This window comes from Hippichthys cyanospilos, chromosome 2 (genome assembly GCF_059441005.1).
Source record: "Hippichthys cyanospilos isolate Australia breed blue-spotted pipefish chromosome 2, RoL_Hcya_1.0, whole genome shotgun sequence".
Lineage (NCBI taxonomy): Eukaryota > Metazoa > Chordata > Actinopteri > Syngnathiformes > Syngnathidae > Hippichthys > Hippichthys cyanospilos.
Genome location: NC_142370.1, coordinates 10,640,737 through 10,651,899, shown reverse-complemented (window position 1 = coordinate 10,651,899; position 11,163 = coordinate 10,640,737). Strand labels below are relative to the sequence as shown.

General features: G+C 41.9%; 1 protein-coding gene and 1 long non-coding RNA gene across 2 annotated transcripts; one reads left to right on the top strand and one right to left on the bottom strand.

The window, feature by feature from the left end:
* Positions 1 to 300: 300 nt before the first annotated feature.
* On the top strand, positions 301 to 8,831 carry LOC148427223 (protein-serine O-palmitoleoyltransferase porcupine-like). The gene is made up of 15 exons (XM_088409004.1): positions 301 to 448; positions 1,863 to 2,008; positions 2,072 to 2,264; positions 2,741 to 2,784; positions 2,865 to 3,046; positions 3,125 to 3,255; positions 3,329 to 3,349; positions 3,439 to 3,453; positions 3,846 to 3,971; positions 4,038 to 4,138; positions 4,451 to 4,527; positions 4,607 to 4,670; positions 5,630 to 5,715; positions 6,745 to 6,855; positions 7,301 to 8,831. The coding sequence occupies exons 2-15, from the start codon at positions 1,873 to 1,875 to the stop codon at positions 7,400 to 7,402; spliced, it is 1,389 nt and encodes a 462-aa protein (XP_088265130.1). The 5' UTR covers positions 301 to 448; positions 1,863 to 1,872; the 3' UTR covers positions 7,403 to 8,831.
* Positions 8,832 to 9,177: 346 nt separating this feature from the next.
* On the bottom strand, positions 9,178 to 10,735 carry LOC148427222 (uncharacterized). Its single transcript, XR_015864771.1, has 4 exons — positions 10,599 to 10,735; positions 10,494 to 10,525; positions 10,333 to 10,402; positions 9,178 to 9,646 (listed from the first exon to the last, which is right to left on the bottom strand). It is a non-coding gene; the product is annotated as an uncharacterized LOC148427222 (long non-coding RNA).
* Between the last annotated feature and the right edge of the window lie 428 nt (positions 10,736 to 11,163).

Genomic DNA, 11,163 nt, shown 5'->3' with positions numbered 1-11,163 from the left:
AAGCGGCAAAACATTAATGGTGCATTAACGCCACCAACCTATATATTATTTCACCCCGTTCATCAAGAAAAGTAAGGACCATGGATTGCACGTTTGTCTTGTCGGGCTAATTTAATAGTGTGCTGAATTTTCGCACAGCTGCCACAGCCAGATGATTTCCCCCACCCCTGCACGCTGTCCTCAATCCATAGGTCCAAATCCGCCAGGAGTCCTGCTCGCTAAATTGTGATTGACCAAGACCGCTGTCATTCGCTGTTCTGATTGGCTACCACACGCAGGCGAGTTCGCCGATTGGTCCAAGTGTCTTCCTGTGGATGCGTGGACGGCTTGGTGCTGATGCTGCGCGTTATCGAGTTCTAAGCATCATCTGGACCGAGTAACAAAACACGCAAGTGACTGTAAACGGGCGGCGAAGCAGGCAGCAGCCCGTAGCTGCAGCTCGCGAAGGGTAAGCTTCTTTCCAGAGTTCAACCCGACGAGCGCGCGGCTACACGCTAGCTATCCCGATGTGGCGAGTGGGGAACTGCGGGGATCGACGCTTAAGTAGAGATCCCACCGAGTGATCCGCGGAGGGTTAGTTAGTACTTCGGCAGCTTTCGGTAACAGTTGTCGTAAAACGCGCCTTTTTGGCTGCGTTGCGTTCGTGGTGGAGGTCGCGCGCGGAGTACTGTGAGTCAACTCGTCCCCCCGGTCCACTGCATTGCGGAGACGCAAATATGCCTGTCCTGCACTCGCTCAACAGATACGTTCAAGTCATCCACTTGACCATGTCATGTCAGTGGCATTGCTTGCTGTATGGATTAGTAATTGTCACCATCACATACAAGTGGCCCTTTTAATATAATATTTGACATGCTGGCGCCAGATTTTTTTTTTCATAGCTGGCTACTTACACTCTACACACCAAAACTAAGAGTCGTAATTTCAGGATGTCTTTACAGCCTACTGTTATTGTAATCCAGCCAGTAGAACGCTCCAGAGAGACTTGAGTAAATGGCAAACGATTTCTTGATTAATCGTGTTATATTCTGTGCTTTAAAATGTGGACAGAGTTGTAACAGTAAAGTTCACAGTTTGAGTTGTATAATGAATATATACAGCATATGGTGTACTATTCTTCCCTTGCTACATCTCTTCTGTGGCTGGACAATAGCTCCGGTTGATTATTGCATTTGGATTCCCTTTTTTTTTTTTACTCAAATGTGTAAAACTAAAAAAAACAAAAACAGAGACACTTGAAATGTTATTGTAAAATAAAATACAACAAAAGGCATACACAATTGACTGTGCTAGCATGCTAACGTTTGTAAGATAACTCTGATTGCTAACTCTAATTAGTTTTGCTAACTTGATGCTCATCACTAGTTCTCTTAAACGCTAATCATAAGTAAACCTTATTTTTAACAGCTATCTGATACAAACCTACAATGGACAAATCCTGTTAATTTGGACTGATTCTAAATATCACACAAACTGTTTACATACACATGCATACATACATACAGTATATTCAGGTTGTGCTTGTGGCATGGAGATACAGTGCTCTTGTATAGGTTCCTTGCATAAAAATGAACAGAAAGTGCCTAACACAACAATATCTATTTATATTTTGCTCTATAAAACGTAATTTACGAACACAAAACAAACACTATATGGCCATTGAATAGCCAGAAAACATGGATATTCAGTATTGTAAACAAAACAACAACTGACGTGAAGTCTTGACTAGCCTCTGGGGTGTCCAGCAAATTTATGGGGGTGGCCCTTCTTGTCACATCATTGGCAACTGTAACGCCACACGTGTGCTCAGGTTACAGTCTTCATTAAATGCACAATTTGAAGAGATTATTCTGCCATTTCAGACTGGCAGCAATGGGCGCGTTCAGCCGCCAGAAGTTCTTCCAGGAGCTAACTCACGGCTGCCTACTGCCGACAGCCCAGCAGGGCCTGGAGCAGGTGTGGCAGCTGCTGCTCATCTGCCTGCTGTGTCGCCTTCTCTGGATGTTGAGTGAGTATTTTTTGGGGTCCCGTCAATCCCGGCGCGTGATCTCGGTCTCCATTTCTGCGGCAGGCTTCCCCTCCGTTTTGAAGCATCTTGCCACAGTGACGGGAGGATTCTACGTTCTCTACCTGTTCTTTCAGCTGCACATGATCTGGGTGGTCCTCCTGAGCCTCCTCTGCTACCTCTTTCTCTTCCTGTGTCGCCATTCGACCATGCGAGGCACATTTCTCTCTATCACGGTGCTCATTTATCTGATGCTTGGGTAAGAGCGCCTGGCTTTGGCTTACTCCATAGTAAACCTGAACAATTATTGCTGTATGCTAATCTGATTTCTGGCGTGTTTTCACGCCACACTTGTTTGATGGAATTTTGTCACTTTGTTGTAGTTAGCGTTGCTTATGCAATAATAATAATATGCAAAAAATTCTCACCAGGAACTATTCACAACAAACATCCGAGTGTTTCTGGCAGCCCTTTTACAACGGATAGATGAATTGTCCTGTTGAAATCTCATTTCACACATTCATTTCCAATCAGAACAGCACATTTTGACAAGTTTTGGCTGTTTTGGGTTTAGTTCTTTAAAAATTGTATCATACCTTTGTATTTGTAACCGGTCCGTATAGTTCACAATGCACCTCTGTAGCGTGTGAATCAAACTATAATAGCACAATGTTGTGATGAACAGAAAGCATCATCCTCGCTGAAATCAGGTTATGTTGTGCTTGATTTGAGCAGAGAACTGCACATGATGGACACCACCAACTGGCACAAGATGAGAGGTAAGCCGCACAGCTGCCCGTTGATTATTCAAGGATGGCCCCTCCGTGTGTTTCAAGTGTTGGCGCGCTTGTGTGCCCAGGTTCCCAGATGGTAGTGGCCATGAAAGCCATCTCCCTGGCCTTCGATTTAGACAGAGGCGTCGTCTCCGGCGTGCCGTCGCCCATTGAATTCATGGGTTATATTTACCACGTAGGAACTGTCATCTTTGGACCGTGGATCAGCTTCAGCAGCTACAAAGACGCTTTAGAAGGACGCAAGATGGTACGGGCGACCTGATACCCACTCAGTAGGAATGCAAAAGTTGCATTTGGTCTTTTTTTGTTTTGTTTTTGTTCTCAGAGCCTTTCTTGGTTGTTCAAAGTTTCTTCAAGTTGGCTAAAAAGTCAAATATGCTTGGTTCTCTCCAACTGTGTGGCCCCCTACCTATTTCCCTATTTCATTCCTGTCTACGGAGACAAGCTGCTAAGGAGGTGAGTGGACAAGAGAGGCCGCGCTAGAATATAGTCTTGTATCATCATGCATCTACCCTCTATCTTTTCACAGCAAAAAGAGAAGGAAAATCAGGTAATGAACATTCACAACACGTCTTGCTTATTTTTTGCTTTACCTTCACTAAAACTGAAAACTTTTTCTTTTGTTGTATTTCTGCTCAGAGGTTCACTGCCAAAGTAAGTACCGTATTTTTCAGTACGTCTTGCATTACATTCATTCACTATACTAGGGCTTCTCAATTATATTTTGCAAAGCACCCCCAAGGAAAGAGATGAGATGATTCACTTTAGTCACATTTCTTCTCATAAATGACTATAATTAATAATTAATTACAACAAATAGTAACAACACGATTACGTATCATTTCAGCATATCCCAGAAGTGTACATGAAACTGTTAGCCATTTGTATTAATCAGTACCCATGAAATAGGTCTCAGAAAAATGTTGTTGATCCTGTTCAACATTTTTGAACATAGCTGAAGCCCTGTTTAAGTTTTTTTCAGGGATGACGTTCAATAGACTTCAAGTGAACCTAAAACAAACATTAAGTGCCTCTTTTCTCTCTAGGTGGTTGTTGGCTTATGAAAATACGCTGTCTTTCCACTCGAGCAACTATTTTGTTGCGTATTTGAGCGAGACCACGGCCACTTTGGCCGGGGTCGGTTTCAGCGATGAGAAGGAAAACCTGAAATGGTCGGTAAATGAAGCATCAAAATGGCTTACATATGTCACATATTAAAATGCACTTTTGCGTCGTAGGGATCTGTCGGTGTCAAAGCCGCTGAACATCCAATTTCCCCGCTCAATGGTGGAGGTGGTCACCTCGTGGAATGTTCCCATGTCGCGCTTTCTGCACGCATGTGAGATGGAATCTTCACACTCTGATAACTAGCGTCCAAATTGGCAATTAGGAGTGAGGAGCACACAGACAGGACTGCTTGGAAATGCCATTATGTAACTTGGTCCAATGTCCTTTAAAAAAAAAAAAAAAAAAGTTTGCATTTCCAATGAGAAAAATTGCACAACCAAAAAAAGGGTGTTTGCAAACTCAGACACTGGAATGTAGGAACTCTTGTTTGTTAGCTTAGCGCTAGCTAGCACACCATGGGTGACAAGGACAGATTTATAAGTTTACTAAAACCGAAGAACTGAAAAAAAATATTATTTTATAGATGTGTTTCAGAATGCTGTGAAATTTGGGGCTTTCTCTGCCATCATGCTGACTTACGCAGCCAGTGCCCTTCTGCATGTGAGTAACTAGCCATCAGGCTGTACAGTTCACACCCCCATTTTGGAGAGACATGTTGACTTTTGCTTTTCTCTGATAGGGTTTGAGTTTCCATCTGGGTGCTGTGCTCGTGTCTCTGGGCTTCATCACTTATACTGAGCACGGTGAGAGTCTGTCCAATATACTTGTAGTAAAAGTACAGCCACCGGGCCTTAACCGGCTAGTCATGGGGTGCATTTTGGACTGGCGGAGGAAAAACATTAACTTCATTCTTTCAGTAACAGTTGTTTTGTATTTTGTCCACTGGAGGGCGCACTGAGGACTACACATCTAACATTCCGTGAGGAATGCAGTGGAAAGAAAAAAGTTTGAAAGACTGAATATTGCTGAACTTACTGAGTAAACACACCGAATATTATAAGCCAACATCTTCAGTTCAAAACAGGTTGATTACATGGAAATAAACAAACCATTTCAGCCTATTTTAGATCTTATTGGCTTGAATGTGATTCATGAATTCAAACTTGAGTTTGAAGGGCCTATACCATAGCATTTTAAGTAATCCATAGTTAAAGATTATTGAAATTTAATTTGTTATGAAATATGAGTATTTTTGGTGGCGTGATTTCAAACCAAGAAGTGAAACAGCTTGTTGAGTGAAACCCTGCTGCCACGCCCCTTTCATGACATTGTTCGAAAGACAACCGCCACAACGAAACAACAACAAAAGCGACCATTGTAGCAATCAGTGATGGGGGTCAGAGGCAGAGTGAACGAGGAAGCCAAAAACAGGTATTTTACTGACATTGAATTGAACTGTAGTTCTCAACAAAGCAAAAGATGTGTGGAGAGCACACACAGTGACACTTGTTATTTCTGGAAGCCATCAAGTGTTAAGCCTGATAAATTAACATTATAACATGGTCAAAATCTCCCAAAAAGTTGGATTTCCATGATATAGGCCCTTTAACATCTCTACTGCTGTTGTAGTAGAACATTCCAATTGCAGCCACCTTTTGTGTCCACTGCAGTGAAATTGTTGATCTCTCATGGCTGGGATAAAGCTCTTTATCTTAATGCCTCAGTTCTGTTTGTTTTGTTTTGTTTTGTTTTTTCCTGTCAGTGCTGCGGAAGAGACTGGCGGCCATTTTCAATGCCTGCGTTTTGTCCAAGAGGTGTCAGCCAAACTGCACCCACTTCAACAAAAAGGTGATACACTCGTCCTTGGATCCTTTTTGATCCAGTTGCGGGTACACATCAAACGGCATCTCACTGATGACTACTTGTGTTGTCATCACATCTCCCAGCATGGAGCAAATATTTTTAAACATAAACAGGCCTTGATATAATGACAACATTTGAGGAGATGGAAAATAAAGTAGACCAGCTTTTTTTCAGAACCTCTTCCACAGTCAATAGACAATCATTGAAAGTTGACTCTTTTCATATATTTGGACATGGAATGATTGTGCGTGTGTTCATAATTTTGTGGCTTGATAATGTATTGTTGAAATGATGCCAGTATGAACCTCATTCTTTAAACAAAAAGGGATTTTAGCAAGAACTACAGTATGTTGGGCAAAGTTTTAGGATAACAATGTCAAATGAAGCAGAATATCAACTGTGCTATTTCCAGATGTATTAAATACAATACCGTTACATGTGTTTGCAAGCGTATACAAATAAATCTTATTGTCGATTTGAAGGTGAATCTTTTTTTAAATTTGTTTATGACTCATTTACCCTGCTAAAATTGCAACCATTCATTTCTCTGGTGAAATCTTGGCAAACTATGAACCCAAACCTATCCTACAAGTTTCAGCGATATAAAAAATGATTGCCCTAAACTAATGTAGAAGTTCCTGTGTTTTACTTTCTCCAAGAAACTACATTTGCAGCAGTTAAAATGTTGCAGGCTCTATTATGGTCTGCCGGGCCCTGTCAAGTGATATAATTTAGAGTTAGTGTTTCGGGCAGTATGCCCAAAAAAAGATGTTATACAGGATTGCTTAAAAAGAAAGGGAGAAGAATGATCCCTGCTGACAAAAACATTCTCTCTGTCTCTCTCTCTCTCTCTCTCTGTCTCTCTCTCTGTCTCTGTCTCTGTCTCTGTCTCTGTCTCCGTCTCTCTCTCTCTCTCTCTCTCTCTCGCTCTCTTTGTCTTTACATATATACACACACACACACACACAGAGTGAACATAACATGGTGGTTACTGTATTGCCTCCTTATCCACAGGCATTTTGGGTGTACATGATCAACGTAGCATTCAGCGCTGTGGCAGTAGTCCATCTGACGTACTTGGGTTCAGTGTTCAATTCCAGTGTGGATTACATGGAGGAAGATGAGGTGAGCTCTGAATCCATTTGAATGCAAACAAGCCATTCCTACTTCCTCACATTGTCCTTTAGAAATAAATTCACACTTTAGTCATGTCGCTGGATCTTTAGTCAGTCCTGTTGTTACTGTGAAAAAATGGGGATATTCCTCTAGTTACACATTGTGGGCAGGACACACTCAAATTCATTGGTGCATTTCTTATTTCATGGACAGGATCCAGATGATACAAAAGGGCCTTACATTTGACAATCTCCTACAAACAAGTCTGAATAGACTATCCTTATTTATCCACAAGTTTGATTGATACCAAATCTCATATTGAACTGGTTGTGCACATGTTGAGTTTTGAGCTGACATATCACACTTTTGGAGCCTGTTTTTTGAGAACCACCAGTATGTGACTAGTTTTCATTCCTCTTTTTGCCCTTCTGTTTTATTTCTGGCCCCCTTGCAGGATGACATAAGCCATCATACCATCCAGAAGTGGTCCGAGCTGAACTGGACAAGCCACTGGATCACATTTGGATGCTGGATATTGTACCGCCTTCTCCTCTAGATGAAAGAAAGCGCAAAAGTAGCAGCAATAATGTGAGTTCTCTTTCCTGTGACTGTCAGATAAGCGGTCGGCGGCCCGCTTGGTGCCGCTTGGCGTCGGCATAATGTGTCATCCTGACCTGCTGGGGACTCCTTTTATATCCTCACCCCTATCCTTCCTCCTTTTCTATGGATGCCATTCTCTTTTTTTCCCCTGAGTGCTCATGTTGTGACAGCAGTTACTGATGTCTCCCCGCGAGTCGCAATCGATACCGATCAACGCGGCGGGGATCAGCTTTTCCTCTCCTGGGATTAGGGGTTGTTATCCGTGGGCCACGTGTGCTGTCCTTCACCTCAAGTGGTTCATAATCTATTTTCCCCGATCAAGGAATATTTTGCAATATCATTATGTTCAGCGGAAGAGCAGTTTGGGAACTTTTCTTTTTCTCCGCCGTCACCCTATCACTGTGTATTTTTTCTAAGAGAGCATGTGCCAAACCGTGAGTTTTATTTAAGAAGTTTATATAAGAACGAAAAGACCACAGGCAATGTTCAGATTTGGACTTTTGTTCTTTTGTTTGTTTGATCAATCGGTTGTATATGCTTGCCCAAAGCCACCGGGAGACACATAACCTAATTGACATTCAAATTTAGGATAACGCTGCATATAAAAAAATAACTAAATGTCTGTTAAAGTGATCTTTCAATGAAATTAAAGCCAAATTTAAACAACCTACTTGCAGCCATCCAAAAATGCATACCAAAAAGGCCATGGTATTTTTATTATTTGATTTTGCAAATGTAATTTAAGCTTTCAATCAGGGTATTGCACAGTCGAGTGTAGACATTGTTTAAAGCCTTAGATTTTATTTTGACATCATTTCCGTAGGAATAGATGTAGTCTTATTGTGTGTTTCTGCTTAACCAATGATTAAGCGCCTGAAAAAAATGCCCAATTGCTTTTAATATTCTGTGTAGCTGTGACATCAAAAGGTGCAAGCAAAGTGTTCAATAAGAGCCTGTGGGATTCTGTTTTCATGAATAGCGTAAATCTCGCTGATGACCTAAATATGTTCGTGGAGTTAAGTATGGCAGACCCTGTTGCAATCAAATTAATCAAAATTGAACTATTTGCATACCTTGCAACAAGCAGTATTTAGACATGGTCTGAATAGATGTAAATTCAGATCAACTTTTATACTGTATAGTACCCTCCTCACTCGCTAAAAACAGCCGGCTTGGCGAGCGGAACAGTCTGCCATATTGGAAAATTAAGGTGAAAATCAGGATCAGCAGACTGTGCCCCACTGCAGATGTGCTATTTATGAAAATAGACCCCTGAGTGTACACCGCTCAATCCAGCGGCCATTTTCATTGAGAATATTTTCCTGTAAATGTGAATGAAGTGATCCATCTGTGATAATCATTTTATAAAATTTTACACAAAAATGTTTCACTGTCCTGTGCTGTTTGTTGAAATCACACACGCAGAAGTCAGAAACCTTAAATATGCAGTGCTATAGAAAGGTTCATTTCTACTTTGTGCCACAAAGCACCAAAATATCTAGAGATGCACAGCCATTGTAATACAGTGTATATATATATATATATATATATATATATATATATATATATATATATATATATATATATATATATGAGCAATAATGTGTGCTTCATCTTGGCCTTCATGTGTATATATATGATTGCATTTAGAAATGTTGCAAGCCCTATTTGCGTTTTTTTTAGTATCAGGTCGACAGAAGCCTCACACACGAAGCCTCACACATGATGAACTCATGTAAGAAATAGTTTATTTGAATAATTATTTACAAGAAAAATGTGTGGACTGTTAAACAGTCTATAATCAGGCTGAATTGGGAAAGGGTGACGGACTGGGGTCTTGCTCTAAGCATTGATCTCTTTTTGTTTTTTTTTCATGTATTTTTATTTTTTTTTCTTCCTGGATTGCAAGCATCCAGCATGTTGGGTGGTCAGCATGGGCACAGATAAAGGTTGTGACCACGGGAAAGGGAGAGCCTGCTGAGATCCACTTGATTTTCCTTCTCTGTGAGAGATGAACAAATGTCGTGTTGGAAGGCCACCCAACAAAGCGGCTCAGAGGGGCCGGGCCGGGGGTCCGGGGCTCGGCTCAGCCCTGCCTGCCCCGAGGACCCCCGTGTTTGCGACGGCAGGAGCCCAGCAGTGTCTCCAGCGCCATCTTCACAAAGGCCTGGAAGTTACTGCTTCTCTCCCTTCGGCTGTCCTGCGAGGGGACGAAACGCAGACAGATAGCTTCACTGGGGACGTGATGTGTCAACTCATCATTTATTTCTTCACTCAATTCGCGTGACGTTGTGTTAACATGCAAGAATGAAATATCTTGATAACCGATTGAGCGCAGTGGATTTTAAAGGCAGGGTCCTCTTATTTAGCCACTTTCAGCAGTAAACGTTAATATTTTAGATTCTACACTGTCAATGTGAGAAAAAATATTTAGATTTTTTTTTCTATAGAGGGATGGAAATGAAAATATTTTTTTATAATTCAATTTTTCAATTAACAAAAAAATGGCAGATTTATCGATTACTAAATGATTCATTCTTGTAGACCTACTTGATCTTCATCTTTGTGTTTACTCCAAGACGTTTGCAAACATTTGTTTTAACACTGCAATACCACATTTTAGCCTCTTGTAATTTAATTTTAATCAGTGTATGAAATATATGAATTGCTATAGTACAAACTCGTCACATCGACGAGTATTTCCAAAAGTAGCCTAAATCAGTTTAAGTTGGGGAGTATAACATTACTCCCTCGCGTGAGATATTGTTTCGTTGTTGTCGATAACGAGCAGTTAAGAAATGGGGGGAATAACATTGCAAAGAAAATAGTTGATTAAATAATTCAAGCTAGCCAATCTAACGTCTCATGCTTCATATAAATGCTTACCTCCTTGCTTCTTGTTGTCATCTCCTTTCTGATCACCTTTCTTCGGCTGCTCTTTAGGACTCTGGGGTTGCTGCGGACGCAATTTTCAAGACGTCAGAACATTTCGCGAAGAAAGAAGAGGAAAAGATCACGTGGCAGATGTGCAGCAACCATTTTCCCACCTTGGTAGTTGACTTCTTGTCCGACTTGTTACCTGCAAACATTGACGGTTGGCGTTAACGACGTTGTACCGGCAGCTGCCGTGCTGCCGCGTGTTGTTTGCTCACCTTTCGTTCCTGGCATTTTGGCTGCGCTCCAGAGCCTGTGCCGTTTTGTTGCGAATGCAGTGCTAAACGTGCTGTTGCGCACGCTCATTTATGGCCGGTGCCGCTGAATGGCTCAGCCGGCGGGGCCCCTTCGAGAAAGACCGGCCCCAAACAAGCAAAGAGCCCCGTCAGCTGAGCGCCGTGCCCGGCGGCTCTGCTGAGCTAGGCAAAAGCGCCCAGCTGACCTTGTCATACTGCCTTTGTCACGCCACTCGAATTGTCCGCGCATCTTTTGTTCGTGGAGATTGATGGGAGCCCGCGCCGATATCAAAGTGCATGCAGCTTTTCACAAATAGGACACGAAAGTGAGAGACTGCAGTAACGTGACTCACTTGATGCAATTTTACGGGGACTTGATTTGTTTGTGAAAAGTCAACTTTTTGGAGCTCATTTTGCTTCATTGACGCACTTCTAAACATTCCTTACTTATTCTGCGCTCTCACACCAGCCCCGCCTGAGCTGTTCAATATGACTTGAAGAAAACGTACGAAGACGGATTAACAATTTCATGCCTTCCCTAGACTGC

What these genes read in the sequence shown, in the direction of transcription:
- LOC148427223 (XM_088409004.1), top strand. Translation starts at nt 1,873, where the DNA reads ATGGGCGCGTTCAGCCGCCAGAAGTTCTTCCAGGAGCTAACTCACGGC. An exon ending in TCGCCTTCTCTGGATGTTGA is followed by an intron (nt 2,009 to 2,071) that starts GTGAGTATTTTT and finishes TTTCTGCGGCAG; the next exon opens with GCTTCCCCTCCGTTTTGAAG. An exon ending in CAACTGGCACAAGATGAGAG is followed by an intron (nt 2,785 to 2,864) that starts GTAAGCCGCACA and finishes TTGTGTGCCCAG; the next exon opens with GTTCCCAGATGGTAGTGGCC.